The 26991-nt window shown below is 39.1% G+C and overlaps 1 protein-coding gene across 2 annotated transcripts in view; it reads right to left on the minus strand.

Annotated features, from left to right (window-relative positions):
- Positions 1-1220: 1220 nt before the first annotated feature.
- The window catches only part of LOC577731 (sodium- and chloride-dependent glycine transporter 1), a 29325-nt gene continuing 3554 nt past the window's right edge, over positions 1221-26991 (minus strand). Inside the window, exons 1-12 of one of the 2 annotated variants that reach the window (XM_777943.5) lie at positions 25098-25601; positions 19451-19510; positions 18757-18931; positions 11811-11942; positions 11033-11369; positions 10432-10564; positions 9046-9180; positions 8669-8772; positions 8068-8305; positions 7473-7598; positions 6886-7101; positions 1221-6494 (exon numbers count right to left, since the gene is read on the minus strand). In XM_777943.5, coding sequence (XP_783036.2) covers positions 6129-6494; positions 6886-7101; positions 7473-7598; positions 8068-8305; positions 8669-8772; positions 9046-9180; positions 10432-10564; positions 11033-11369; positions 11811-11942; positions 18757-18931; positions 19451-19510; positions 25098-25127 — 2052 coding nt within the window. In that variant the 5' untranslated portion in view covers positions 25128-25601 and the 3' untranslated portion in view covers positions 1221-6128. Of the gene's footprint in view, positions 6495-6885; positions 7102-7472; positions 7599-8067; positions 8306-8668; positions 8773-9045; positions 9181-10431; positions 10565-11032; positions 11370-11810; positions 11943-18756; positions 18932-19450; positions 19511-25097; positions 25602-26991 lie in introns of those variants that run through there. The other variant, XM_003729194.3, reaches the window with a different exon arrangement.

Here is a 26991-nt window from a genome sequence, read left to right on the forward strand (position 1 = left end):
CCATCGCCATCATTACAACCATCATCCAGTTTGCCACCATTAATTCGATGATCACCATCACCGTCACCATGGAACAGCATCATCATCATCACATTGCCGTTGTCAATCTTGTTCATGTTGTCATCATAATCGTGAACATCTTATCAGCACCAACATCATTGCTATATTCATTATCACCACAAACACAGCACCGACATCTATCGACAATTGCACAATCATTTTCAATCATTCACCATCAATACAATTATTTTCACAATCACCATTATCATAATCATTCATCATCGCCACCATCATCACCACCGCCATCATCATCATCACCACCACCATCATCATCATCACCATCACCATCTTCACCACCACCATCATCATCTTCACCACCACCATCATCTTCACCACCACCATCATCATCACCATCACCATCATCATCATCACTACCATCATCATCATCACCTCCACCACCATCATCACCACCATCACCATCACCATCATCATCTTCACCACCACCATCATCTTCACCACCACCATCATCATCTTCACCACCACCATCATCATCATCACCACCACCATCATCATCATCACCACCATCATCATCACCACCATCATCATCATCACCACCACCACCATCATCATCATCATCACCACCATCATCATCATCACCACCACCATCATCATCATCACCACCTCCACCACCACCACCATCATCACCACCATCATCATCACCACCACCATCATCATCATCACCACCACCACCAACATCATCATCATCACCTCCACCACCATCATCACCACCATCATCTTCACCACCACCATCATCTTCAGCACCACCTTCATCTTCACCATCATCACCACCATCATCATCACTACCATCATCACCACCACCACCATCATCACCACCCTCATCATCACCACCACCCTCATCATCATCACCACCACCATCATCATCACCACCCTCATCATCATCATCATCACCACCATCATCATTGTCGCCTTCATCCTTGTATTTCATCAATTTATCATCTTCCTCAGCATCTTTACCATCCACCATCAACTTTATTTATATCAGAATCACCATTATCATTATTTTAATCATCATGGTCGTCGGCTTCACATCATCATCACTGTCACCACCACTACCACGATCATCACAAAAATCTTTCAACAATCAACACCATCTTCAAAATCTTTTAAGACGCAACAAAAATTATTCTCAAGATGAAGAATTTCCAAGACAAAAAGATAAAATTTTATTTTCTTACTTGTTGCATGAAATAGGAAAAGAATATCAACAAAAGAAATACTCTACCAGTAATTACAAGACATTTATACACTACTCTGTATTCTACTCGGTATGTGAAAGAAAGGAAAAATGAATTTCTACTTGTCTAGAACTGTGTCATCCATACATTTATATAAATGGAAATATACAAATGTACATGATAAGTCAACTCCATCAAATAAGTTACAGCACTACATACAATAGTATCATTTATGACCCTGTATATTTAGACCACTGGCCGTTGCGTCATAAATACCACTTTTTTCAATTTTTTTACAATTGATAAATTGATAGATAATTCCACTATATGTACTTGATCAAGTCGAGGTAAAGCGACCAGCAAGGAAAGTTGGTGAATTTACATTTACAGGTCGGTGCTACTTCACGCCATCCCAGCCAACTTCACACACTTTGTATGTAAGATCTTGCAAACTGATATCCTTTGTACAAGAACACTCGCTCACAATGTGACCAACAGTTGAACTGTTGTACAGTGACTCAACTGCGTATACACCTCAGGTATATCTCACATAGCAGCATTTGTAGATCACAAGCGCGATTTGCATGCGCGGTAATCATTCTCTATCCATTCACTTTCATATACATGTATCTTGAAAACTCTACTTTGATTTTGAATGTACGGTAATACATCAAACCTGTACAGTTATATGGCATTACAAATTTAATGAAGAGCAAAATTGAATTTTGTTCATTTTCTTTCAACCAAGCTGCATGGACAAAATACTTGCGTATACAATTTTCAAAGGGTTGTTGTGGCTTTTCTACAATGGAACTGTTAGGGAGTGTAAAAAAACTTTCCAAACAAAACTTGGCAGCCAACAACATCGGAAGCAAAATCACTTTCTTTGGCCACTGGCATATGTTCATTCTATCACAATCTTTTGATGATCGTAATACTGTACTTTTGGTAGAGTCTTTGCGTTCTTGGCAGTGTGGGGCGATTTGTTCTTTCTTTTGATTGGTTCAGTTCTTGTGACAAACATTGAACATTACACAAAAGTTCCAAACAAACTGAATGTAAGGTAAGGAAAGCCATTATCAAAATGGAATGCATCATTATTATTTCTTATATCAACCATAGCTATTTAAAACCGACAATTGTTTAGATACGACACCAGCTGTGGGTTGTCGATATCAGATAGGGGACATGAAGTCCTGCTACAGCACACCCATTATATGCTAAGCCGGTCTGAATTTGACCGCATGGACATGGGTCAGAGTCTTCGAGACCCCAGAGCTTTGTGATTGCTTCAAAGTGACCTGCGCCTGATCGTAGGCGGTTCCAACTAAACCTCCTGGGAAGATTTGCTGAACTCATTAAGCATTTCTATGCAATCTTTCTCCCAGGCTAAAGCAGCACTTGTTGCTTATTGCTCTGAAAACCAACCAATACCTGATAAACATGTCTCTAGAACTTAAAAAGAACCTTGATATAATTTTCATTCCATCACCCTTAAGCTTTTACAACTTATCTAAGCACGAAAACAGAGCTGGTTAAAAAAGAAAAATCATTTTACAGTACCACTATTAAACAGGCTTTTTTGTTTTAAATACTCAAACATACCCCTGTAAAAACTGGACTTGGAAGACCAAGATTAGTAGTAAATAAACAGTAGAAAAATGAGAAACGATTGATTCCGTGAGTAACTGTGTTCTCTCGGAACATGCAGACTACATCTTGGCTTCGAAAAGAATTAATCAGCCCTACAAATATACTCTTTACAAGAAGATAATCCTATTCTCCACTTCCTTAAGTTTGCATTGATACATAATGCATTGCAATGGTTTGGCCAAGACATCAATTTGCTAACCGACCAAGCTTCAAATCACACATGATATAATGCTGCATACTATGTACAAGCTATTTATATCTACACAATGTACTTTACAAGTAACCCTTTTGTGCACTTGCGACTTTTGGAAGGATTTTGCATTATTTATCATAGTATGTTGGTAAATATATAAATAACACAAGGTATCGATTGAAAGTTCAGATTTTTCTTTTTCTTTTTGAAATGTTGAAGTGGTTATATAAATCAACAGAAAAATGACACGTTTTAAGCAACGATAACGGGAAAAATCAGCCTGCTCTTTGGTGCAATAAGTCAGCGAATGATACAGGTCTTCATAAATAGCATTGTTAGCACACCATTGGCTCGATTTCATGCACCTTGGCATTCGATGAAAGTCAGACTTCAAACATATTACACAAATATCAACCATTTGAATTTGGTTAAGTCGAAATGAAGAATTCAAGAACGACCAAGTCCATTTTCACCAATGCCAATCAATAGGAAATTTTAAAAAATGAACAGGGTAGGTAACTTGAATAGGTAGCACACTTTTATAAAAGGACAAGGAAAAAGAGAACTATTCATTCATGCATTGCTAACAAGTATTGTCAAAGTAATTACAATAAAAAATTTACTTTTCATCTTCCTTTTTTATCCATAATTGTCATTTTGTGTGTTCAATAATAACTCACAGCATCTAAACTAATTTTTTTTTCCTCCATTTTTTTAATGTTTGTGTTTTTTTTTCTTTTATATTTTATGTATATTTATTTTTTTCTTTTACTTTTTTCTTTTTTTCATAGATGTAATATACACGTATGTCTGGCCACTTTTTAGCCAAACATATTGAATAGATATTTACAATTTTTCTTGAGCATTATATGCTTGTATAAACATTGTCTGTTCTTGGGTGCAGATATGTTACGCAGCCCAACATGCCAACAGTTAGCAATTAGCGGTCACATCATGGTTCCTACAATTTCTACAAACTGTTGCACTCACAGAGGGCCCCAATGCACATATTAAACTTTTTTTGTTTCCTTTCAGCTGCAGGGTGCATTGTTTGAATGACCGAGCAAAAATAAGAACAGAACCTTTCGCAAATGGCCACATGCAAAATAAGGCACCTGGTAAGATAGCGGAAGGTTGAAAATCGCTATAAGGTGATGGCCAGCAAATTGGCCATGCAAAGCTGTAAATCAGAAACGATTCAGCTCTAACCAACCGTTGACCTTTCGACCCCTCTGATGGATAAGCAGCATTTACATTTGCATTTTACAACAAACCAAGAGCTGCACGATTCTCAATACATTTTCTTCATGGAAAACGAACCAAATCGGTTATCACGTTACCTGCTCAAATTTACTCTTCACGTACATCTAAAAGTAACTGCTAAAAAACTGGACATGAAAATATTTTTAAGTTTTGGACTGCGTGAAAAGCTGCTTGATGCCGGATGGTTGTATTGCAAATTAATACAGGGATGAGCCACATGGCTTGGCATCCTTTCGATCTAATAAATGATGAGTAGCGACTTGAATACCCAATGCTTTCAGATGGGGACATGTAACAAGACTTCATGTTTCATATTCTTTGTTAATAATGAACCTGAGCGTAAGTATTCTTCCATCTCTCGCAGCAAAATTGCCATGTTTCTATATACAACTATTCACAATATAATACACTTATTTACAAATGGGCACACACACTGTCATCCTACATGTGTAACTTTGTATGTTCTATTTGGACATTTTTTTTCTTCTATTTTTTTCCTTCTCGAATCTCGAGGTTAATCATTTCCTTAAAACTATTTTCAAATCCATACCTAGGCTGCTAAAAACCAGAAAAGATGGCAGAACTACAATTCTTTTGGAATGTATGGAGGGATTTTCTTTCATCCTTCTACGTCTTATATATATAAATATATATATATATAATTTTTCTCAATTCCATAATTTTCTTTTCCAATAAATAAGCATTTGCCTCAAACACAAGCAACATGCAAAGGAACAATTTCGATATACCTATTTTTTGCAATGCAACTGAGCTTCACGACTAAAAACTGTATCTAAATGTTTAAACCTTTTTTTCTTCTCCAATACTACTTTGCTACTAATAAAAGCGAAGTATAATGATAGAAAAATATGAATGCTACCACATAAAAGAGGCACTTATATTTTTTTGTTTAAAGTCAAGGAGGGGAAATTTTCTTCATAATACTTATTTACAGAAGAAAATGTAGGATATAAATTTCAGGGGGCAAATGATTATCGCACACAAAATGAAGAAAATTGAAATAAAAATTGGAAAAATAAATATTGTTTACAATCACCCTGCTCAAAATATTTCAAAGTTTCTCTCCTGCTCTTGTAATTATGAGTTGATCTTTTCCAGACTGCTTCCTGCCAGGTCACTTACGGCAGGTCGACACGGCCAGTCTAGCGGTAGCGGATCGCTTAATGTTGAATCAAGAAGCAGATGAAAGCTCCATTCGGTAAGATTTGGTATATTATCATTACCAAATAAGCATACAATGATGAGAGAAAACTAAGAGGTAGCAAAACCCTGTAATGAATACTGGCCGAGAAGCAATTTTTCCATCCTGCTTAAAAACGACCCAGCGGTTCGGTTCGACCGAAAGCACAGCGAAGCTTACTGGTTGGACCAGGGATGAAAAGAGCTTCAATTGTTGCTTCCATTTTTGGACAATATCTTCCAACTTTTGTATTCACCGTTTCTTCCCGTTTGCGAATCATTGCACGTGGCTTCTCCTGATCACAACAGCTCGGCAAATGTCGGCAACAACTGGGCATCGATCAGCCGAGCGATGAGCCGTCTTGCGTCTCACCTTCCATAGATTCAGCAGAAGGTATAATAATAGGGTCAGCGCATCCTCACATATAACTGAACAGTTAATAAACTTCCAATTCCCATTCCACTATTTCAATTGCAAAGATAAAAGTACAAGGGCACTCGTTCCTGTCTTGAGAGTTTGGAGTCTGTGTTTTGTTCAAGTCACCCAAGTTTGTTCAGTGTGACTAAACCGATTCCGTCGTGCTGGTCGGGACGTAGACGGCGGATAGTCCTGGCGATGACTTGACCTCGTCGTCCAGATGGAGCTGACCGCCCATGCTGGTTCCGTTCTGATTATGCGTCTCCCAGGCGTGTCGGCGGTTGGACATGACCATGGGTCCCCAGGAGTCTTCGGGCGTGGCCATGGCCTTAAGGCGTTGCCTGAAGGTGTCGCCCTTGGCCTTGCAGAAGGCGTAGATCCAGTAGAGAGGGATCCACATGATGACGGTGAGGATGAGGAGCCAGCCGAGGGCGTGGGCCCAGGTGGGGAAGGGGTAGGTCTCGGTAGCCATAGGGGGTTCCCAGGAGATCCAGCTGAACAGCATCACAAACTGTGGAGCAGAAGACAAAGACAAAAGAGGGCCATTAGATAAGTTAGCAGCTTTTTCGAGGATAATTAGTCAGAGAACCCTTCATCCAGGCAGTTATAAAATAAAATCATACAGAGCTTCAAGTCTACCCCTTCACTTTAGATTCCTACTAGAAGGTGTGGTGGATATTTCTTTCAAAAGACGGGGAGTTTTAGCTTTTAGGTCAGGTTTGAAGCTTTAAAGACACAGTGCCCAACGATACCACAAGGTCTGGAAACCAAGACGGGACCTATGATCTCAATATGAAAGCTCTATCAAAGCATGAAGGCAAGCAGAAGGGGGCTAGAAGGACCTACAACAGGAACAATCATGTGGGAATATCTCGAGCAAAAGGAAAATTGTTAACACTTACTGATAGCACAGCAGGTGTCAGGAAACACCAGTTGAGCTTCCACCAGTTGAAGAGGACGTTGTCAACAATCCTGTCGCCCAGCATGGACCTGATGTCGTTGGTGAAGTTCTTGACTCCGTAGATCCAGCCGAGACCGATGCACTCGGACATGCCGAAGATCAGCAGGGCAAAGTCGGCGGCGTACTTGTCCATGAGGATCACCCAGTAATTACCCGCCTGAGAGGGAGAAAAGAGAGAAGAGGAAATGGAACGTTACATGCAGAATGGTGCCAGTACTAAATCCAAAGTCTTGGAAGAATTACCATCAATGTGAAATATAAGTTATACATATTACATGAGGCCGAAGGTTTATACAGGACATTTTCATCCACTACCAAAATTGGCTAATTTGAAATCCTCATGTACAGTCCACAATTACAAAATCATTACAAATGGGGCATCATTGTTCATAAACAGGCTTTTTCAATGATACCAATGTCCAATATGAAGATATAATAGTATTAAACTTAAATTGCAGAACGTTTTTTTGAGGGGTTTATTAATGTGTTATATTTTAACAGATGGAATAAAATGATTTTGTAGCTTACCTGTGTAACACATATTAAGCCCATGAAGAAGGCAATAATACAATATGCTGCCAAAACCCAGATCTTCTTTTTCCTCAGGTTAAATTCATCGGCAATCGACGTAACAACAGTTTCAACAATACAGAGCTGTAAAAAATGGAATGAAAAGAATGAAATCATCATTAAACGTTGGCATTGGTGCAGAAATCTCCACACTAATGAAGCTAGAATAATCCTCCACAAGCGAATATTCTATTACAAGTTGGTCCTTGTATTCTAAATTTGTCTTTTTATGAACCATCTTTGTTCTTATGAATCTTCTTCTTTTTTTTTTTTACTATGAAAAAGTTAGAAAGCAGAGAAATCTGAAAATCAATTCTTACTACAAACATCAATTCACACACAAACATTTAGAATCAAATTCACATGTAAATTTTTCTTTCTGAAATAATGATTCCTCCTGTACTATACTCAAGGAAAATTTACATTAATATCAATTTGTCTATTCGTTGTCCAAATCAGCAAGGGTTTCGCAAGTAATGTTGGCCGTTAAAAGTAGAATTAAGTTGAAATTATTCCCCCTTACCCTACTTAAACTAAAGTAAAGATGACTTACCTGTGATCCCAAACCCAGTGTGATTAGCATAAAGAAAAAGAGGAAGGCCCAAAGTGGCGAGATTGGTAACCTAGCGACTGCCTCGGGGTAGGCGATGAAAGCGAGACCGAACTGCTCGTCGACCACCTCGGAGACTGGCTTTTTAAGTTCATGAGCCATGTAGCCCATGATGGAAAAGATGACGAAACCGGCGAAGATGCTGGTAGCGCAGTTTAGTAAAGGTACAATGAGGGCATCCCTGGAACGATGATACAACATGAGAGAAATTTATTGGGAGGGGTTTTATACCAACAGTCATGATTATTTCCCAACTTGAGTCTTTGCAACTTGCAACTGTGAATACGATATCTGATCTGGTGTATATTTCAAAGCCCCTTTAAAGTGTTGGGAGCCCCAAATTCGCCAATGATTTGATGGCAAAGTTTCACTCAATTTGTATCAAAATGTGAAAGAGGATCTGGATTACATGCATACTTCAGTATATCTTGTGGTTGTCCTGTGTTTTTGTGTCAAACTTGTACTGGTTGATATCTCAACATTTTCTTTCCGAACAAAACATCTTGATAAGATGATTTTGAGATAGGACTGGAGATAAACTTACCTCATGCAGTTATTTTTAAAGCGATTGTATGACGATAGAGTAATAAGACCTCCCCACGATGCACTGAGTGAGAAAAAGATTTGAACGGCAGCATCCTTCCACACCTGCGTGAGTGTAATCGAGAGAAGAGCAAATAGAATCAAAACCTTTCTATTTCATAACTCAAAGGGACATTTCAAGGTGTTTTTATTCAACTCTTGCATTACTACAGGTTCTACAGCCACAAAACTTCACATCATGCAGATGGCACTTGTGGGTAATGGTATCAAAAACTCAATTCTGAATTTGGAGTGCCTTGCCTCAACTCTCTACTTCCATTCAACACAACTGAAAAGGACAGATATATATATATTCTTTGAATATTGTTGTATATTTACCTTGGGATTTTTCAGTAGCTCCCATCGCGGTTTGATAAAAAAGAGAATTCCGTCCATGTGGCCTGGCAGAGTCATTCCGCGGATCAGGAGGATGAACAGGACAATGTAGGGGAAAATGGCAGTGAAGTATACAACCTGGGAATGGAAAGAGAAAGAAAGTGAAAAACGGTTTTAGAGAAGGATTACAACTTTCTCCTTCTGTCATTAATTAAGAGATATGATACAAAATACTTTTCATTGTTAGCCGTTATAGTTGTCAATGCTGATTACAATTTTTTGTATGCGCTTTGATCATTGTAAAATCATCATACAAGTGAGGTTTGCAGCAATGATTTCCTTTTATAATAAACCATTTATCTGTATGTCAGTCTATCTATCTATCTGTCTGTCTTGTCAATCTATCTGTCTGTCAATCGATCTATCTATCTATGTATTAACACCTGATTTATCGTTTGTTTTCTTCACTTAGTGAGAGACTGGATGGTTAAAAGAGAAATCCTAAAAGTAAAACTCTAACATTGAAAAGGGTAGAGTAACCCCTTCTGCACTGATTGGTATTATTGTTCATGAAGAGATTTACAAACTAATATTTTCTTTCTCTCTTCAAAGTGTGAAACGATAACTCAATCAATAGGAAAGATTGGAGGAACATATGGTCATGACGACGCTTGGTTGGGAGGGGACGAGAACGTCAATGACGCACTACGAGTTTGTCACGCACGGTGGTTTTCAATAGGATATGACACCAATGGATTGCAGAGATTCTTTGCAGGGGACTGGCATTGAACTGTGTCACAAAGGAGTACAACTTTGTCGCATTATACCCAACCTGACTGAATATCTCCCTTTGTGTTTATAATCGGAAAGGATTGCAGACAAGTGGGTGTCAGCTACAGCTTTTGAGTGAGCATGAAAGAGAAGAATTTTATAAATGTATTCAATTCTCTAAGTTTCTGAATCTGACTTGTGATTATAATTTTTTGGATTTTTTCTTCTACTCTGTCTCTCTCTTTCTCGTTATAGAAGTGTACATAAATTATGAATAAGTTAGAACACAGGTCTGTTGCCAATTTACAGATCTTAGTGATTTGGGGGGTGTCATGGATAGGGGACAGAGGGGAGAGGGGCAAGATTTGTCTAAAGTATTGCCATTTCACATGTATGATTTCAGTTGGTAAACAGGTTTGCTGCCAATTTTTAGATCTTGAGATATTTGGTCATGCCATCGGTAGGAGTAAGATCCATCTTGCATTGATAGTTTGCAAATACATCTGCTGCCAATTTCAAGATCTTAGTGATAATGGGATGGCATGGGAAGGAAGGAGTGGGGGGGGGGGGGGACAAAGGGCGGAGAGGGAGGGAGCAGACGGTGGTGGCAAGACTTACCTTTCCGGAGGACTTGACGCCCTTGGCGAGGAAGATGAACTCGAGGGTCCAGGCAAGGAGAAGACAGAGGGCCAGCGGCCAGATGATGTAGCCGAATGATCCCATGTCACCGGAGTCATGTAAAACACCATGTCTAGATGAAAGAAAGTAGAACGTCATAAATAGATGGAAAAACGTAATGAATACAGGAAAATAATTCATGATAGGCATTTCCATAAGAAGTTCTTCCTCTTTTGATTTAATTATTATTATTGTTTTTCAAGTTCTCAAATAATAAATGATGTTCAGAGGCCCTAAACTAAGTTCCAATCACTACGACGACCCTGTTCCGTTGAAGTTGGATGCATAATCAACAGAGAGCTTGCGATGAATAACCGATTATTATTCATTCAGTCGAACCTGTCTATAGCGACCGCCCAAGGAAAACACAAAAAGTGGTCTTGTAGACAGGTTCGTCCAGTGCATGTTTCAATGAGAAACCATTTTCAAGGAAAACAAAAAAATGTGGTCTTTGTAGACAGATGGTCACTAAGGAGGTTTGACTGTATTTTACAAAAGTCCTGGACCTAACGAGAGAGATAGTGAAGGGTGCGGCGCTTACCTGTAATACTCTTCGCTGGGGCGTCTCCTGAACTCCTGGAGGGGGTCAAGGAAAGAGACGGTGGCGTTGCCGTCGGTGGTCACGTTGTAGCTGTCTATCTCCTCCAGGGTCATGTTGGACAGACTGACGCAGGTGTTGTTGAGGGTCATGATCCCGCCCGCCTCCATGCACTCGTCCACCAGCTCGCTGCAGTAGGGCGTGTTCCACTCGTGGTGGCAGCCGATCCAGGGCAGGGAGGTGGTCATCGACTTGAACATGTAGAACATGGTGTAGCTGATGATCACGTTGTAGTAGATGGCCACCCAGGCTGAGACGGCCACCATGCCGTACCCAACACCTGTAGGGAGGAGCGAAGGGGGCAAATGGCAACAGGTTACATACAGATCACTTGTCTACATGGGCATGCACTAGGACTGTGAGAAACATTGGGTTGCCCTTGCCAGCGGGCAAGTGACTTGAATCAGCAAAACATTCCTGTGATGCTGCCAGGATATCCCCACCCCCCTACTTTTAATAAAAGAACAATCACTACCTGTATTGCAATATGACAGCCATTTTAGAGAATCGGAAAGTAAGGGTATGCTGAGTAATTATTCAGAAAGGCATGTCCAGTTCTTACATTGAAGATTGCAAATACTTTACATTTTAGAAAGGCTACCGTATCTTTACTACAGCAGATGGGATATTTTGTACAAATTGTCTCATGCTCCCTTTTGTCACAAAAAGAGGCAGAAAGGGCTCAAACATCACAAGGAGCGGATATAAATGGGATACTGACCTTTCATGAGGGGTGCAGACCTCCAGGCGCTGATGGGCCCGCTGCTAGAGTACTGGCCAAAGCACAACTCCAGGAAGAACAGGGGCAGGCCAGCAAACAGAAGCATCACAATGTAGGGGATGAGGAAAGCACCTGCAAAGACAGAGAGAATGGAGAAAGGAGAGTTATAAAATATGGGTACGATTGATTTCACCCGAGGCAGAAGTACGTTCATACAGTCATACATGGTTAAATTCGAGAGCCAATGCCGCAGCATGGAAATAGACCCGATATCTTTGCTTGTTCTTTTCGTGTACATTTTAATTTATATTATTTTACACTGTACGGTATATTCATTTCTATATAATTTTGTATTTTTTATAAATCTGAAAAAAAATTGCAGTTTAGTTCATGGAGCTGGAAAGTTTTTTTAGAATTTTTTTTTTTGCATGCATGCATGTTTTGTAAGATGAAACATTGTTCGTATAACAAAACAATCAACAGAAGCAAACTGTTATGAAATTGTTTTGCATTGTAATTACAAAAACCAGTAGGTAAAAATGTCAAAGGCAAATGCCTTGAGGATTTGTTGGGATTTGCATAGGACATGGGCATACCACTCATCAATACATTGCATATAATGGAATATGATTTCCTAGCCCAAGTGCCCTTCGAGGACACTGCTACAACACTTCAACAACAGAAGCAGGGCGGGTAAGGAGCACCACTGCTCGACAGAGGCAAGATCACCCGATGGAATAATTAGCAACCTCTCTCCCAGTCTGTTAGAGTACACGCCATATATGCGCCATTTCTTTCCCCCCAACCTCTCTTCCAAAGTCCACTTTCCGCCGGTGGTGGTGCTAGACAAACGGGACCTCATCAATAATTTAAAATATGTGAAGTCATTCCTCCACTTCTCGCTTCCTGTCTTGCATCAGCACTTGTCATAATGCAGTCAACTGACCGACATCACACTGAGATGCATCTACATCGCGCACACACACTCACACTGACAAACACACTCACAGTTGTATCTGACTCGAATGTCACTTGCACCCTCTCATTCTCATTACTATTTCACCAAGCAATCTCCCTCATACGTCATCGTCCCCGATTCAGGATGCCTGAGGGGCAACTGAGAAAGGAGTGCTCACAAGGCATCTAGCCGAGTGCTCCGATGCCCTTGTTTACAACTAGATGCCTTTCAAGCACCTCGTATCACAGACACATTTTGTGTGTTACTGGATTCAAATGGGACTCCTTTCCCCAGCCATACAGACAGAACATAATTTGTGTGTCGAAGTAGGGCATACATACAAGTCCCTTCAAGTATGTAACATATTGTCTACTAGCTTTCTTTCTGTGTATTCCTATTCAACGTGATAAAAGCTCTCTAATCCAATTTCTATGAAGGATATGAAAGACACACAAGTGCATATTCAATTATTGTCTATTGCCTTTCTTCTACTTATTTCCCATTTACTTAAACACATGAATATCTGCACCATGTCTGGCACAGCGAATGGACCGTCTACAAAGACTGTAACATGATGAAACACTACAGCAAAGATGCAGGTTCTTCTGCATCTCTTGTACTTACAAGAGTGGGGATGACCTCTGAAAACATAACCCGATACTGTCATTGGATAGAGAAGGAGGCACAGAATATTGCAATATCATACCAGCAGATTGAACCAACTTTCAAATGACCCTGATGGAGTAAATATACACAAGACTATAGAAATCTTTCATAACTGCATAAAATATCCTTCTTTTTTTGAACGAGTTTGAATACCTAATTATAACTTTAATAGCAGCCAGTTGTTTTAATACCGGAAGAGTTACTTTTTCCTTCACTTAATGGAGTTGTATAACATGACATGTCATAAAGATAATGCATTAAGTCATGAATGTACATTAGACAGTTCAAAGTCAAAACGTCACCTGCGCATACATGTTCATGCTTTACACTTGTGTTTATCGTAAACTGCCCCAAATTGCATTTCGAAATCGGGGCATGGAAGAAGACATGTAGCCAATTTGACTGGGTGAGTCTTAATTGTCTTAGCATACCATGACGGGGCAGATGGTGGAAAAGTACTTAGCTCTATGGTGGATAGTCTCACATTACAGACTGCAGGTTGAATCCTAAACAATCAGCATTGTTATTCTTATTTTAGATCATGATTCCCAATCAAAATGTTCAAGATCATTACCTTCTATGTTTGGTATTGTTGTAGAAAGATACATTTCTGTGCTTGCCAAATAAGATTTTTGACGTTTTTTCAACATCTCCTGTAAAAGAGTTTCGTTTAGAACAATTTTCTCTCAAGGACACCGAAAAAGAGAGTAGAAATCTGGACGAGTTCACCGATTTCTAGACCAACTGCATGGAGTGCTTTCTGCTTTCTCAGCAACCCTAACACCCTCACTCTGTAATCATATTCAGATTGAGGAAATAGGAAACAAAGTCTCTACCAATGCATGTGTGGCTTAGAAAGTTTGAGTTTTATTCATTTTCCCCTCAAATAAAATTTATCTCTAAAAATGTTTCAATCTTCATTCTTTATTAGGCCTGTTTGATTGCAACTGCATGATTGAAAAGATCACAGCAGGACTGATCAAGGTTTGAACTTTTAAATGTACTAATCCGTTGGTTTTTTAGATAGGATGTCTTGATGTTGGTGGGTTTTTTTTAAACTAAACTTCCAAAAATGTGTAATATTTGTGTTCAGGTATGCAGAGGGCAAGGTCGGTCTCTCAGTCTCATATCACTTGCTTTCAATAAAGTGGAAATGGAGCAAGAAATAATACTGCGGTCCTACTGCAAATAACACTTTCCACCACCAGGGCAGTGTGCCACATGAATGCCCAGACAGATTCTTTGAAAATAACCAAAGCATATCCAGTTATCCACACCAACTTGAGACTATAAATAAATTGATTGATTTGAATATCATGCTGGCCTGGCCTGGCCGGACACACAAGGAGCAGGGCTAGGCAGGGCTAGACCTGACCAGACAGCCTTGGCTAATGATAAAGCCCGCTCTGATTTCTGCAGTTCAATTCACAGGAGGAGGCTTGAGGGCCTACCCCAAGGTATACATGGGGCTAGGAATAAAGCAGGCTTAGTTCAAATGGGCATTACATAAGTATTCACCCTAGGTATATTTGCCCCTCATGTTTGCCCCCCTTGCCGACAAGGACAATACTTGTTGCTAGACTATTATTTCAACTGTTATACCTGTCCGTAATCTACTGTGAGATCATGAGACAGGTTACGAAACTGGTACATGACTAGCTAGCATTCCTGACTGATAGGCACATAGCATCAGCATGTATGGTGGTGTAGCATTCCTTTCAGCACCGATAGCGAGAAGTCTCAATATTTGAAATGTTTACGATTCCTAACATTTCCCTAACATAGTAATTGAAATAGCACTTTCAAATACAATTTTAAGAGAGTCCATTTTTTTAGTGCCAATGGAACTTATGAAATAAACTCTCCCAAGAACTCTCAAAGCTCAAATGCAATCAGAATCAATCTTAAGTATTATTTTCAACCCCCCCCCCCCAAAAAAGGGGGTCTTCTAATCTTTGAACATTTTATGTCCAAGTCATTCATTCCAAAATTGGCTTTGCAGTTTACACTTCCCTCATCAACACACACTTAATCAATGACCAATACTATTCAATATCTTCCCCTCTCCATAATACCTCCTCTATATAATATCCCTTTCGGAGTTGAAACCTTGAGAGAGTGAAAAGACTTGGGTAGCTGGAAGCGGAAAATTTTCAGACGCTTGACCTATCATTAGGTTGACCCTTTCCAGGGTCACATCCTAGGTTAATGACATGATCTCATTCCAGACCAAGCATGATACAATTCTTTCTTATTTTTTGAATAAATCTTTAATTGCTCTAAATTCCCATTAATCTATCCCCGTATTTACAATAAACATGATGTTCCAGATGATGTATTTCCTAATTTCAAGGAAAACTACAGAGGATAACTTTTTTCTTTCTTTCTTTCTTCCTTACTTTCCCCTTCTCTGTATCAATAAAAGCCTTCAAAACTGTGTGCCTACTTCTACCAATAAACCATCATTAACATTTTGCACCTGATTTGCTTTCTCTTCTTGCATGTAGAGCCTATATAGTACATACAGTACATGTAAATTGATGCATTTCCCTTGATGAAATAAATTTAAAGATCAAGTAATCTTTAAGCAAGTAAAATCTTCACTCCTGACTGCCTGACCCAGGGCATGGTATGCCAAGTATGCCCTATTATCCATTCATTGTCTACTAGTACCTCGCTCCACCCAATCTAAAGAACTCATATCACAAAGGATTTCTCCCCCTCAATAAAAAGGTTACTTTTTTAAAGTCATTTTCCTCCCTTCCGTTGCCAGCACTATTCACATCTGGACAATTGAGGGGGTCAATCGAACTAAATCTATCTTTGTCACATTCTACCTGGAATCAGAGATTACCATTTTTTTTCTTTTTGTGAGTGGCCTCTGAATTTACCAACTGGGACCCAGCATCTGATGCCACATGGCATGTGCGTCCGAGTGTGAAGGTGACTTTCTCTGTCAGTCCGAATGTTCATGCTAGTATTCTGCCGGGCCATGTGCTTCTGTTATGAATGCATGCCCCATCTGGTGCTACTACCCCATGTGGCACTGTAAGTAAACAAATTGTTTGTCTAGCAAAATGCACTTGTCTGTTTTTTATTTGTTTGTTTTCTTGTGTGTGTTTTTTAAAGGTTAAAATGATGTGCATTGTGCTCTATTTTGCTCTCCAGGATTGAGATTGTAAGATTTTATTGACTCGATCGACCCTCTCTTGGGGTATGAGAGTACAAACATAAGAATTCACATCCTACTTTTTTTCTCTAACTCAACTTTATACAATATAGTGTCTTTGTGATATTGGTAGTTTGTTTGGATGTGCGCAGGAACGAACTGGAGTGTGGACATGAGGTAGTATTTTCATGAAATGAAACTATAGTTGTGGAATGTCTAGAACCTGTAGTGAAAACTACTAGAGCAGGAAGTGTAGTATTAGGCGAGCCAAACAAAAGATTCATGAGATACGCACGTCCTACATTTCATATTGTGTTCGTTTTATTCATAACTGACAATATAAGACACGGCACTTCCTCAAATGCCCATTTCCATACCAATGTTTAGTTCTTGAATGTTACATTAAGCTAGGACATAAATTCTCAGGGTTTATAGATTCAAGTTGGTGAATAGAATGGGACTAACTACTGGTTCACATGGACATTCCTTTCCATTGTTCAGGTTAACAACTGATCTTTCTTTTTCAGGATAGTCAATGAAAAGGAAACATAGGGAAGCAATGGTTGATAAAACCTGATATAAATAGAAATTTGCTCTATTTACATGTAAGAATCCTGCATCCTACACACACCTTCATTTCACAACAAACATCTAACAAATAAATTCAGACAGTTGTTTATTTTCCTCTCTTTCCCTCCCTTTTCATCCAATAGACCAAATCCTCGAGATCCACGCAATTGCGACCAGAATCTAAGACAGTGTTTGTAGGAGCAGAACAACAGCGAGAGACACGGCTGCTATAGAGATCAACAAAAGCGCGGCAACTCCCAGAGAAAGCACCGCCTACTCCACAAATCAATATCAAACAAAGGATTCTTTTTTGTGTGTAATTAGTCTTTAGGTGTAAACCTTATTTGATTATCCCAAGTGAGCTTGAATGAGATTTAAAGAATTACTGGAAGCAAGAAAAGCCATAAGGGGTACATTGTTGGGAAAAAAACATACAATGGTATTACATGTAAAGTAGAGTCACATGAAAGTTACATGTAGCTAGTCTTTACCTCAGCCCCCCTATTCATCACTTCCTCAACATTCAGCACATGAGTCTGTGCCACCAGACTAGCAACGACCAAGCCCATTTCATAACTGCTTTTCCCCTAATGAATATTCATAACCACTTCAATGGAAGAAGGAAGTGCCTGTAATTCTACTTGTTAACTGAAAGCAGACTGAAAGCAGATTGAAAGCACCTCACGAGGTAGTATTTTGTGTTTTCTCATCACACCACCCAGGCAAACATGACGAAGTCAGGAATTTTACTACCGAATCATAAATCATTTTCTTTTGGAACTCTTTTTAGATCATTCTTTTCCCCCCAAACCGAGAAATATGCATTAACAATCTTTCCGTGACCCATTTTAATTGTGCAACTCAACTGACTTTGAACTTTACAACATTGTTGATATTTCTCCTAAATCTACAAACTCTTTGTCAATGAACTTTAAAAAAGAGAAGTGCATCTTCAGCATTTACCAAAAAAAACTTTCCATGTGCAAAAACCTTAAAAATAGCCACTCCTATTCATCACCAAGCGTAAATGGGCATTGTACTCTTGAGTCTGAGAATGCAGTCTTTCTACTGCAGAATTCGCTGACAACATCAAAATAGAGGACTTGTGCTAGTTTCGCATGAACTTCTCGAATAGTAGGTCATGTACAATCCAGAGATAGATTCAAACATCCACAGCTCTCGATTACAAAATTCCCAAACTGTTTATGAAAAAGTCCAATGTCCCATACATAACCTTTTAAAAAATTGTTTCATTGAATTGTGAACATACATGCACACATCGACATTAAAATATGTTTAGCTTTGAATAATTATAAGCTCTAGTAGGGCTATCGGTTTGATTCAGTCATCGGATATAAATTTGTTTTTGTTTTGGGGACAATTTTTAAACAGTATGGTAATTATTAATCTGAAACTGTTTTCTGATGTAATATGTTTTGTCTTTTCTTTCATTTCAATATTTTTGCATGGTGTTTTTTTTTGGTCAATGAAATTCTTTGAATTCGTCATCATTATTGGTATGGGACAAGTAGCTTGGACTTGCCCCTCGAACTAACAAGGAAGAAAGAGACAAAGTTTCTTACCCCCTCCATTGGAATAGCAGAGGTAGGGGAACCTCCAGACGTTGCCCAGGCCCACGGCGTAGGACACGCAGGAGAGGATGAAGTCCAGATGGTTGGACCAGTTACCACGCTCCACATTCTCATCTTCCTTCTTGGAACTCTTGGAGGTCTTCGAAATATTCCCGAGATTGGAGGTCTGGAAGGAAGACAAAAGAGATTTTCATTTAATTATAAACATATCACATAACAATGATCACACAACAATCATCCATGTGAATCTAGAATCTGTTTCCAAAATAAGATTCAGTTTATACTCTCATCATTATGCAGTCAAACCTGCTTTAGTGACCACCTGTCTACAACAAGCACATTTTTTGTTTCCCTTGAAAATGGTTTCTCATTGAAACATGTACTAAAGGAACCTGTCTACAAAGGCCACTTTTTGTGTTTCCCTTGGGCGGTCGCTGTAGACAGGTTTGACTGTATGTTGTTTTTGTTTTGGCACTCGTAAACGAGGAAGAGGTATTTGTTGATAAAAGTTCCCATTATAAACAATATCTTGAAATAACTTGAAGCATCCTTACAAATATCAATTGCAATGTAAGATCCTTCTCCTTACTTCCTTATCCTCCTTAAAAAAAAAGTAATCACTTGTCAACTTGAAGGGTTTCATGTTAGTGTGAAAGGAAGGTACTTTGTCTACATGTATACTTACATCATCCGAGGGGGCGTTCCCATTAGATAACACTCCGTTCAGAGGCAGAGTAACCTCACCCTGTAGAGATAAAAATAAAAACAAAGAATGTTTAATGGTAAGACCATGCATAAGGATGTAAGTGACGAGTATATCTCATGACAAATGTTGAAGATAACATCGTGTTTCTCCGTCTTCAATTTCCTTGTTATGAGATGAAAGAGCGTTATATGTTTCAGTTTCTCACAACCTACAGTTTTTTAATGCGTATAGATTGCAGTCCAAGGAAAAGGAACTTTCGGGGAAACCTGCAAATATTCCCCTCATGAATTAGAGACAACAGGTCCATAATAGTGAAGTGTAGTTTCCCCATATCAAGTTAACATACTTATAATCAACAAAAAAGGGTCATTAAACTTGTCATACATTAAAGAATTCTACAGGTTATAGTATCTCAAGCATGGGAACAATCCCTTGCTATTGTTAGCATAACGATGCAAATTAACTAAATGATGGCTTTGTTATAAACTTCTGAAAGTGTTCCAAAATTGGAAAGCCAGCAAAGCAAAGTACCAAATGAGGAAATGAGCTATTATTTGTTAAGAGCTTAATTGTGTGATCAACTCATCACTTGACTCAAAATAAAACATGAATCATATGTGAAACTGTCATTTACTTTGAAGTACATTAGATTATAGATTCTAATTTTATGCAAGGTTGTACATTTTAGGCCTCCAAAAGGCTTCATCTTTAATCTGTAGCAGATCATCTTATGGAGCCTCCAGTCATAGTCAGATAGAGAAAGCTATTTGGGACATCAGATGGATGACGCAAAGACAAGAGACAAATAGCAAGCGGCTCTAGGCGTTGTTTTACAAACAGAATGAGGAATCTATTGGCAAGAAGCTGTACAAAATTAAATACCGTCACGAAAGAACATTCATCGCATCAAAGTACAGCCTGCCCATCAGGCGATCAAAACAAAAACATTAAAATTGTTTGAAGTGACCCTTGTGGTCCTGTAACAGCTGGAACCATCACTGTTGTGATGAAAACAAGTTCATTACGTTTTAAAACAGGTGGCCTTCACGGTTTCACAGCTCAATAAGAAACTATCAATGTACATGTATGAACACAGTATACAATGAAGATCGTTCATAACAATTATTCTAGGAGAAAAGCATTCATGTGTATGCATGCCAGTGATTAGAATTTAACCAATGTGAGATAATTAATGCATGACCTTCAGGCAAATTCATCCTGACATTGAAAACAAATTTCAATCATTAATTGATCATTAAAATATCGCTATGATGAGAGTTAATAGAACAATCAAGTATCATTTCAGCCTACATTAACTTGATTGACTAACCATGCAATTGAAACAATTGCAAATAAAAGCTTTCAGCATCAGCGCCGATTGTTAACAAGGTGAATATGATCAGTAAGAATGCGCCGAACCTCATCACATTGCAATTTAGTTCAGTGCTTCGGTATTAACCTTTAATTAGAATAGGAACAGTTGGTCGCATTCCCTCAAGGACATAGAGCCCTCGTATCGCCAGACATGTTATGGTTGTTAATGAGGCAGCTATATGCAGACACGGATTAATAAGATTAACGAGTCATAATCCAGGTCTGAGGGGGTTTTTTAATCCAGACCTTCTTAAGCTTATGAGTAACTCCAGCATGCTTGTGACTGTTTGTGTACTAAACATTACATAATCAAAATCACTCACATAAACATAGACACAAACCACAAAAGCTGCAATATTCAGCACATCCCCAAGTTCATTTCTTGTTTAATCAACCCCTCGCTTTAAACTCTCTTAGTATCTGGTCGAGATTTTGGAGTATCTATTGAGATTATAAAGATTTTAATGTGTCTAGACTTATTTCAATCAGAGAGTAATGGTTTTTCTTTCTTTTGATTGACAACCAGAAGCCCCTCCCCAATCTCTGTTATGGAAAAATACAACATTTCTGTTTACATAATATGGATCAAACGAGCTCGAGTCACTTTGGTCTGGGCACACTGCAAAACGCTCACTGAATTTCATAGAGTTTCTGCCACAGTTTAATACCCAGCTTACCCACATATTTCCCGTTACATAACCTGCCTTGCCTTACTTTAGAATAATAAAGGAAAAGGGTTCTTAGAATTGCATGAAACCGAACCGTAAGACATATAAAAGACCATATATAATGATGTGAATTAATTTCAGATTAACCTTTCCATCAACCTATCAGATACAAAAGGTTATTCAGCAATTTCCCTTCACGCAATTTGAAGGATCAATCATTACGTAATTCCCCGTTTTCAAAAGCTCAGATTTCAGGCTACCATACAACTACAAACTTCTGGAATTGTTTATGGACAATCGTTTTCGTAGCAGGAAACTTCAGAATCATAGCCACTTGCAAATTTTGAAAGTTTCATGCACGGAACAGTGTCTGGTTAAACAGTACGAGCATGAAGTCAATATTGAGAAGGGAAAAGTTATAATAGCAGATATGATATCAATCAATCAATTCATACCTCTTCTTCTACCTCTTCTACATCTTGTACCTCCTGTACCCCTACAGGCTCTAGCTCTATCTCATCCTCCTGTTTCAAGTGTGTCCACATAGTCACAAAATATTAAATCCAAATTACAAATTGCCACTGGAAATCAAGGTAAACAGTTCTCTTTCTGCCCCTAAAACAAGGGAGTCTGAAAGTGCCTGTCAGAAGAAAGTATTACAAAATGGTATCCTCTGAAACTTGATCGAGTCCGGCGTAAAAGTGCAGCAGTTCTTGCAAGTGCTTCCACACCTACTTGTCGGATCATTCACAGACTGCCGAGCCAATCTTAACTTTTAAAAAGTCATCTACCCTGGGTAGAGTTCAAGTTAACCAATCGGGTTCTTCGGTTTAATTTGTACATCCTATGTGAATAGCTCGGGGCCTCGGAGAAGCATGTGCTACTTTTCTGCATCGGGATCAGGCCGGGAAGAATTTCCTGTCCCCAGGATGATATATTCTTAACAGGTTGCGGCTCAAAATTCTAACCTCGTCAATTGCCTGAATGTGACCCTATTATGAAAGGAAGAAATATTACTTTTGACAGGTTCACCTCAAAAGAATCTAGTTTGTGTCCTAAACCTGACAAGAGAGAGTACATTCCTTCCATGTTTGTTGTCACCTGTTATATACAGGTTCCACATGTCATATTCCTTCCTTGCATGAAGTTTAACCCTAAATTGATGCCTACAGCAACTGTCATTTCACATGCAACATTAATACATTTATTAATTGGATCAGATTCTTGTTTTGGGAGGTATACATTTTTAAACCAGAAGCTAATTGATGGGCCATCTTTCCATCGCCTCAAAAAGTCATGCTCATTTTGTAGACAAATGAAAGTCTAACTTTTATAACTGAATGACAAAAGAATTTCATTCTGGAAAAAGTCTTGGTGCAATTATTCCTTTCTTCCACTTAAAAGTCAAGTTCATTGTGACCCCAAAAATGTCAATATACTTTAAGATTCAAGGAATTACCCATTCATGGGCCGATCTACCATTGGTTGTTAAACTTTACTTTGGTCCGCAAATTTACCCAACAATCCACTGGACTAATATGAAGGACGTCTTTCGTGTTTCGTTATCTTTTGCCAGGCCTCTATCAAGTACCTGTGACCGAGTGGGCAAACGATAGAATCAACCAGAAAGAGGGTGGGGATTTTGCGAGGAAAAAGTGTGTAAACATTACAACCTCGTACTACTCTTGTCGTAGTAATAATTTTTTAGCCCAGTCACGACTGTCAACACAGCATCCAGCCCTACAATTGGAAGCTTCCTTCATTCACTGAAAAAAAGACCTGTATGCCATCTCCGCCATGTATTATGTCGCCGTAAATCCCAGTGGATTAAACCTCTCTAGCGGGTGCCCTCCTCCTGAACCCGCCCTGGAAAAATACTAGACTCAACATCCTCTTGCTGCAAGATTCTGTGTCCTCCTAGCATCTGCCCTTACCCCCCCCCCCCCCCCCTCCATTTACTATAATCTACATCCTCCCTCCCTCCCCCTCTTTGCTCCATTACATTTTCTCCTGCATCAATAATTCCTAACCCCAAACCCCCTGTCTTCTGGATTTTCCAGTCTTTATTTATCAATCTCTTCCCTTCATGTTACTTCCCCCGCATCCCTGATTCGTCTCCTTCCCCCTTCTCTCCTTCTCTCTAATTTGATCACCATCAATCCGTTTGATAATACACCAGCTATCTGCCTCCTCCCCCTTAGGAGACGAGACGAGACTCAGGCTGACTCATATGCAAATCAAGAGAGGAAATTTGCATCGAGCATGGCCCGACCGCCTGTGTGTTACTGTGTACATATGAATAATTGAACATCCCTATTACTTCTGCATGAAATATGACTTTAAAAAAGGAAAACATAGACCGACGTGTCCATTTTTTATCCGTTGAGGAATTGTGGAAAAGTAAATTCGTCATGGACTTTCGTTTATCATACACAATCAACATGTAGCACATAACAGATGTAAGCTCGTTACTACTTGGTCAACTCAAAACATGATTAACCAAGATCTGTATGTATATTTTGCAGAAGTAAATAACTCTGCATTTTGAGCAATCCTTCCCCATTTGCCTGTGTTTCTGCCACCTCCTTTTTCACAACATATTGGGGAATTTGAGGATTTATTCCTACCACACCCTTTTCATTCCATTCACACCACATAAACTTCCATATTTGGCACACTACACTATGCTTACTACTCAAAACACAGACACACACACACAACAAACCCTAGTGCTATGGGGGTTTGTGTATTTAGGGGAAAATGCGCCAAATTACAAGCATAGTAGTCTACTATTTTAGTCTCTTTACACTGAAGGGGAGGACAAGATCTCTCCTCTGTTTGACAACAAAGATTCTGAGGTGGTTTGCTTTCCTTTTCAGACCATGCATTTCAATGTAAATTGGAAATAACCACAGGTTTTTGTTACAATAGCACTGGAATTCCTTAAATTTTGGTTTCACTTTTGCATTCAAAGAAAGGATTTAAAAAGGGGACATGCCTACATACAGTGTGAAGAAGTGTGGATGTTGTATTGCTTGAACCAAATAAAAAGGCGCCTATACCGCATAACGAATTTGGCTCACTGCCAAACCGCTAGCATCTCAACTCTACTCTAAAGCAACAAACGATAGCTTCTTTTGTGCTCCTAAATTGAGGTATGGGTAGATGAGAGTTGCTCAAGCAACAATAAAAACAGACCTAGCATGTGACTAGATGCTGTGAAGTGAATCTTCCCCCCCCCCCCCTCATCCTATTGTTTACAAACATGGGAGGGGGTCTGTACAATGTGTCCTATTAGACATGTGACAGTTTTCCCATAAATTTCATCCAGAATTGAAAAAATCTCTTGATATATGTTTAGTAATATACCAGAAAGAAAAGAAAAATGGTTGGTAAATGGGCATAAAGAGATTTTCATTCTGAAATGAATAAATAAATGGCATGTGTCATACGGGACACGTTCCACTATGAAATAGCTCACATGTAGAAAGAAAATAAAAGGTTCTAGACTGAAAATGAAGTATTCAATAAATGATGAACATCAATTACAGGCAAATCAAATGAAATCAGTTAATTAATCCTACCTTCTCTGATCTGAGATTAAGCTTTAGCATCTCTCTATCTGCGATCTCAACTTTTCAAATCTCCAAGACAAAATAATCAAATCTTCTTGTTTCACAAATGTTTCACAAAGCAACAAAAGCAGGAATGAACAATCGCTCGTGCAGTCAGAGCTTCACGTCTCGATTTCTGATCGGCAATGCCGGGTATTCTGAAAAAGGCACACTGCAAGGACTGCTCAACGGCAATGGTTTGTCCTCCATGCACTAAAATATAGAATGTGGAGGAGGGAGTAAAGCCGTAAGCGGAAAAGGGTTCTATCTTTAACTAAAAGACTTGTGACTCGGTTTCATATTTCGGCATTAATGTTCATCCACTGATGACGGACGAGTTTTTTGTAGATTGAGGTTCAAGCTCAATGGGAGGTGTGACGATATCCTGCAAGCTGATTGGCTGCCGAAATAAAAACAAGTGTCTGGTTATGACGCTCGCCTGAACATGAACAAAAGAGAGAAGCAAAAGGGCACCCTGCCAAGTCTACTATACTGTTTATCTTCATGTGCTGTAGAAAGTAGCTTGCTTTTAAAGCAATCAATAGTGCAGGAATACGAAACAAAACAAACCCAGTTGCCCGCCATATGCAGTCCATCGATACACACGCATTCCCTTACAATCAATAATCTTCCAAAGACATAACGTACAGATGCATGTAACACAGGCATCCCCATCCCCCAACGCACTCTATTTCAACCTGCGTCAAAGACATTTGTTTACATCCTCAGAGTGACGACTGCGCACTGCTAATGAAAAATGCATGATTCTCGCCGGGATGTGGGGATGTGGCAATGATGAGCGCTGAGATGGCCTTGGGTGGTAAAAAATAATAACAGACGTCTCGTTTGGTCGTAGCATGTTACGTGCACATTAAAGCGCCATGAATTGGTAAACACCCTTGTTCAAATGTAACAAACTTTTAGGGTAAAAACCCTGATATTAGAATATTCATATAATACTTAATTTCATCAAATCTACTTCCATGCTAACAACATACATTTCTCATCTATATTCAACATTCAATGATGGTGCATTATAAAACCTTCCCCGAATCCTTTTTTGTATCTTTATTGAAGAAAAAGAGAAAACGGACGGGATGTAAACAAACAGATTTATTTTTTTAGACCTATGCTAATTTTGGTAAGCCAAGGGTGTATAAGCCAGCAATTAATTACATTCTTAGTTGCCGCATTGCCTACACTCTTGGCAGGTGCAGGGGAAATGACACCATCGGTCTGTCAAAGATCCGTCGGTAAATCCAGCAAAATTAGCTTGCGGTTTCCATAAAAGCAAGAGGGGGGAGGGAGGGGGGTACCTGGAGAACGTCTAGTTAGTCATAGGAAGGAAGAAAACCAAGGCTGGTTAACTTCAATGGCCAATGGATTTAGAATGACTACTACTACTAGACAGCAAATAATTATTTTAAAGATCCATTTCCATAGATAAAGGGAGATCTGAATTGTTTTGTGGTATTTTGTATATCAAAGAGGACAATTGTGAAACAGAAAGAAGAAAAAAACGAGGGAGCCCCAGACATTGATTTTTTTTTTTGTTAAGAGCCTTTTCACAAGTACCTACTTCTAAAATAGTTCCTTTTCCCCCTAAAGAGGAAGACACATGTGAACAAGAACCTTTTAGTACAGGGAAAAGATCCCCCCAAATATGATGTCTAGAAAGATTTATTCTCATTTACTGTCTAATCTGTCACCCTGATAGTGGAGACTGGTAGATCAAGACTAATCTCCTTTCCTCTTCTTTCTAGTACTACCCTGTAATAAACCAGGAAATGCTGCCTCGTGGTTTCCAAGAAATATGTTATCAAAACTGCACACAATCTGTTCCCCTTCATTTAATACCAGCACA

This window comes from Strongylocentrotus purpuratus, unplaced genomic scaffold (assembly GCF_000002235.5).
Source record: "Strongylocentrotus purpuratus isolate Spur 01 unplaced genomic scaffold, Spur_5.0 spur5_scaffold_3, whole genome shotgun sequence".
Classification (NCBI taxonomy): Eukaryota; Metazoa; Echinodermata; class Echinoidea; order Camarodonta; family Strongylocentrotidae; genus Strongylocentrotus; species Strongylocentrotus purpuratus.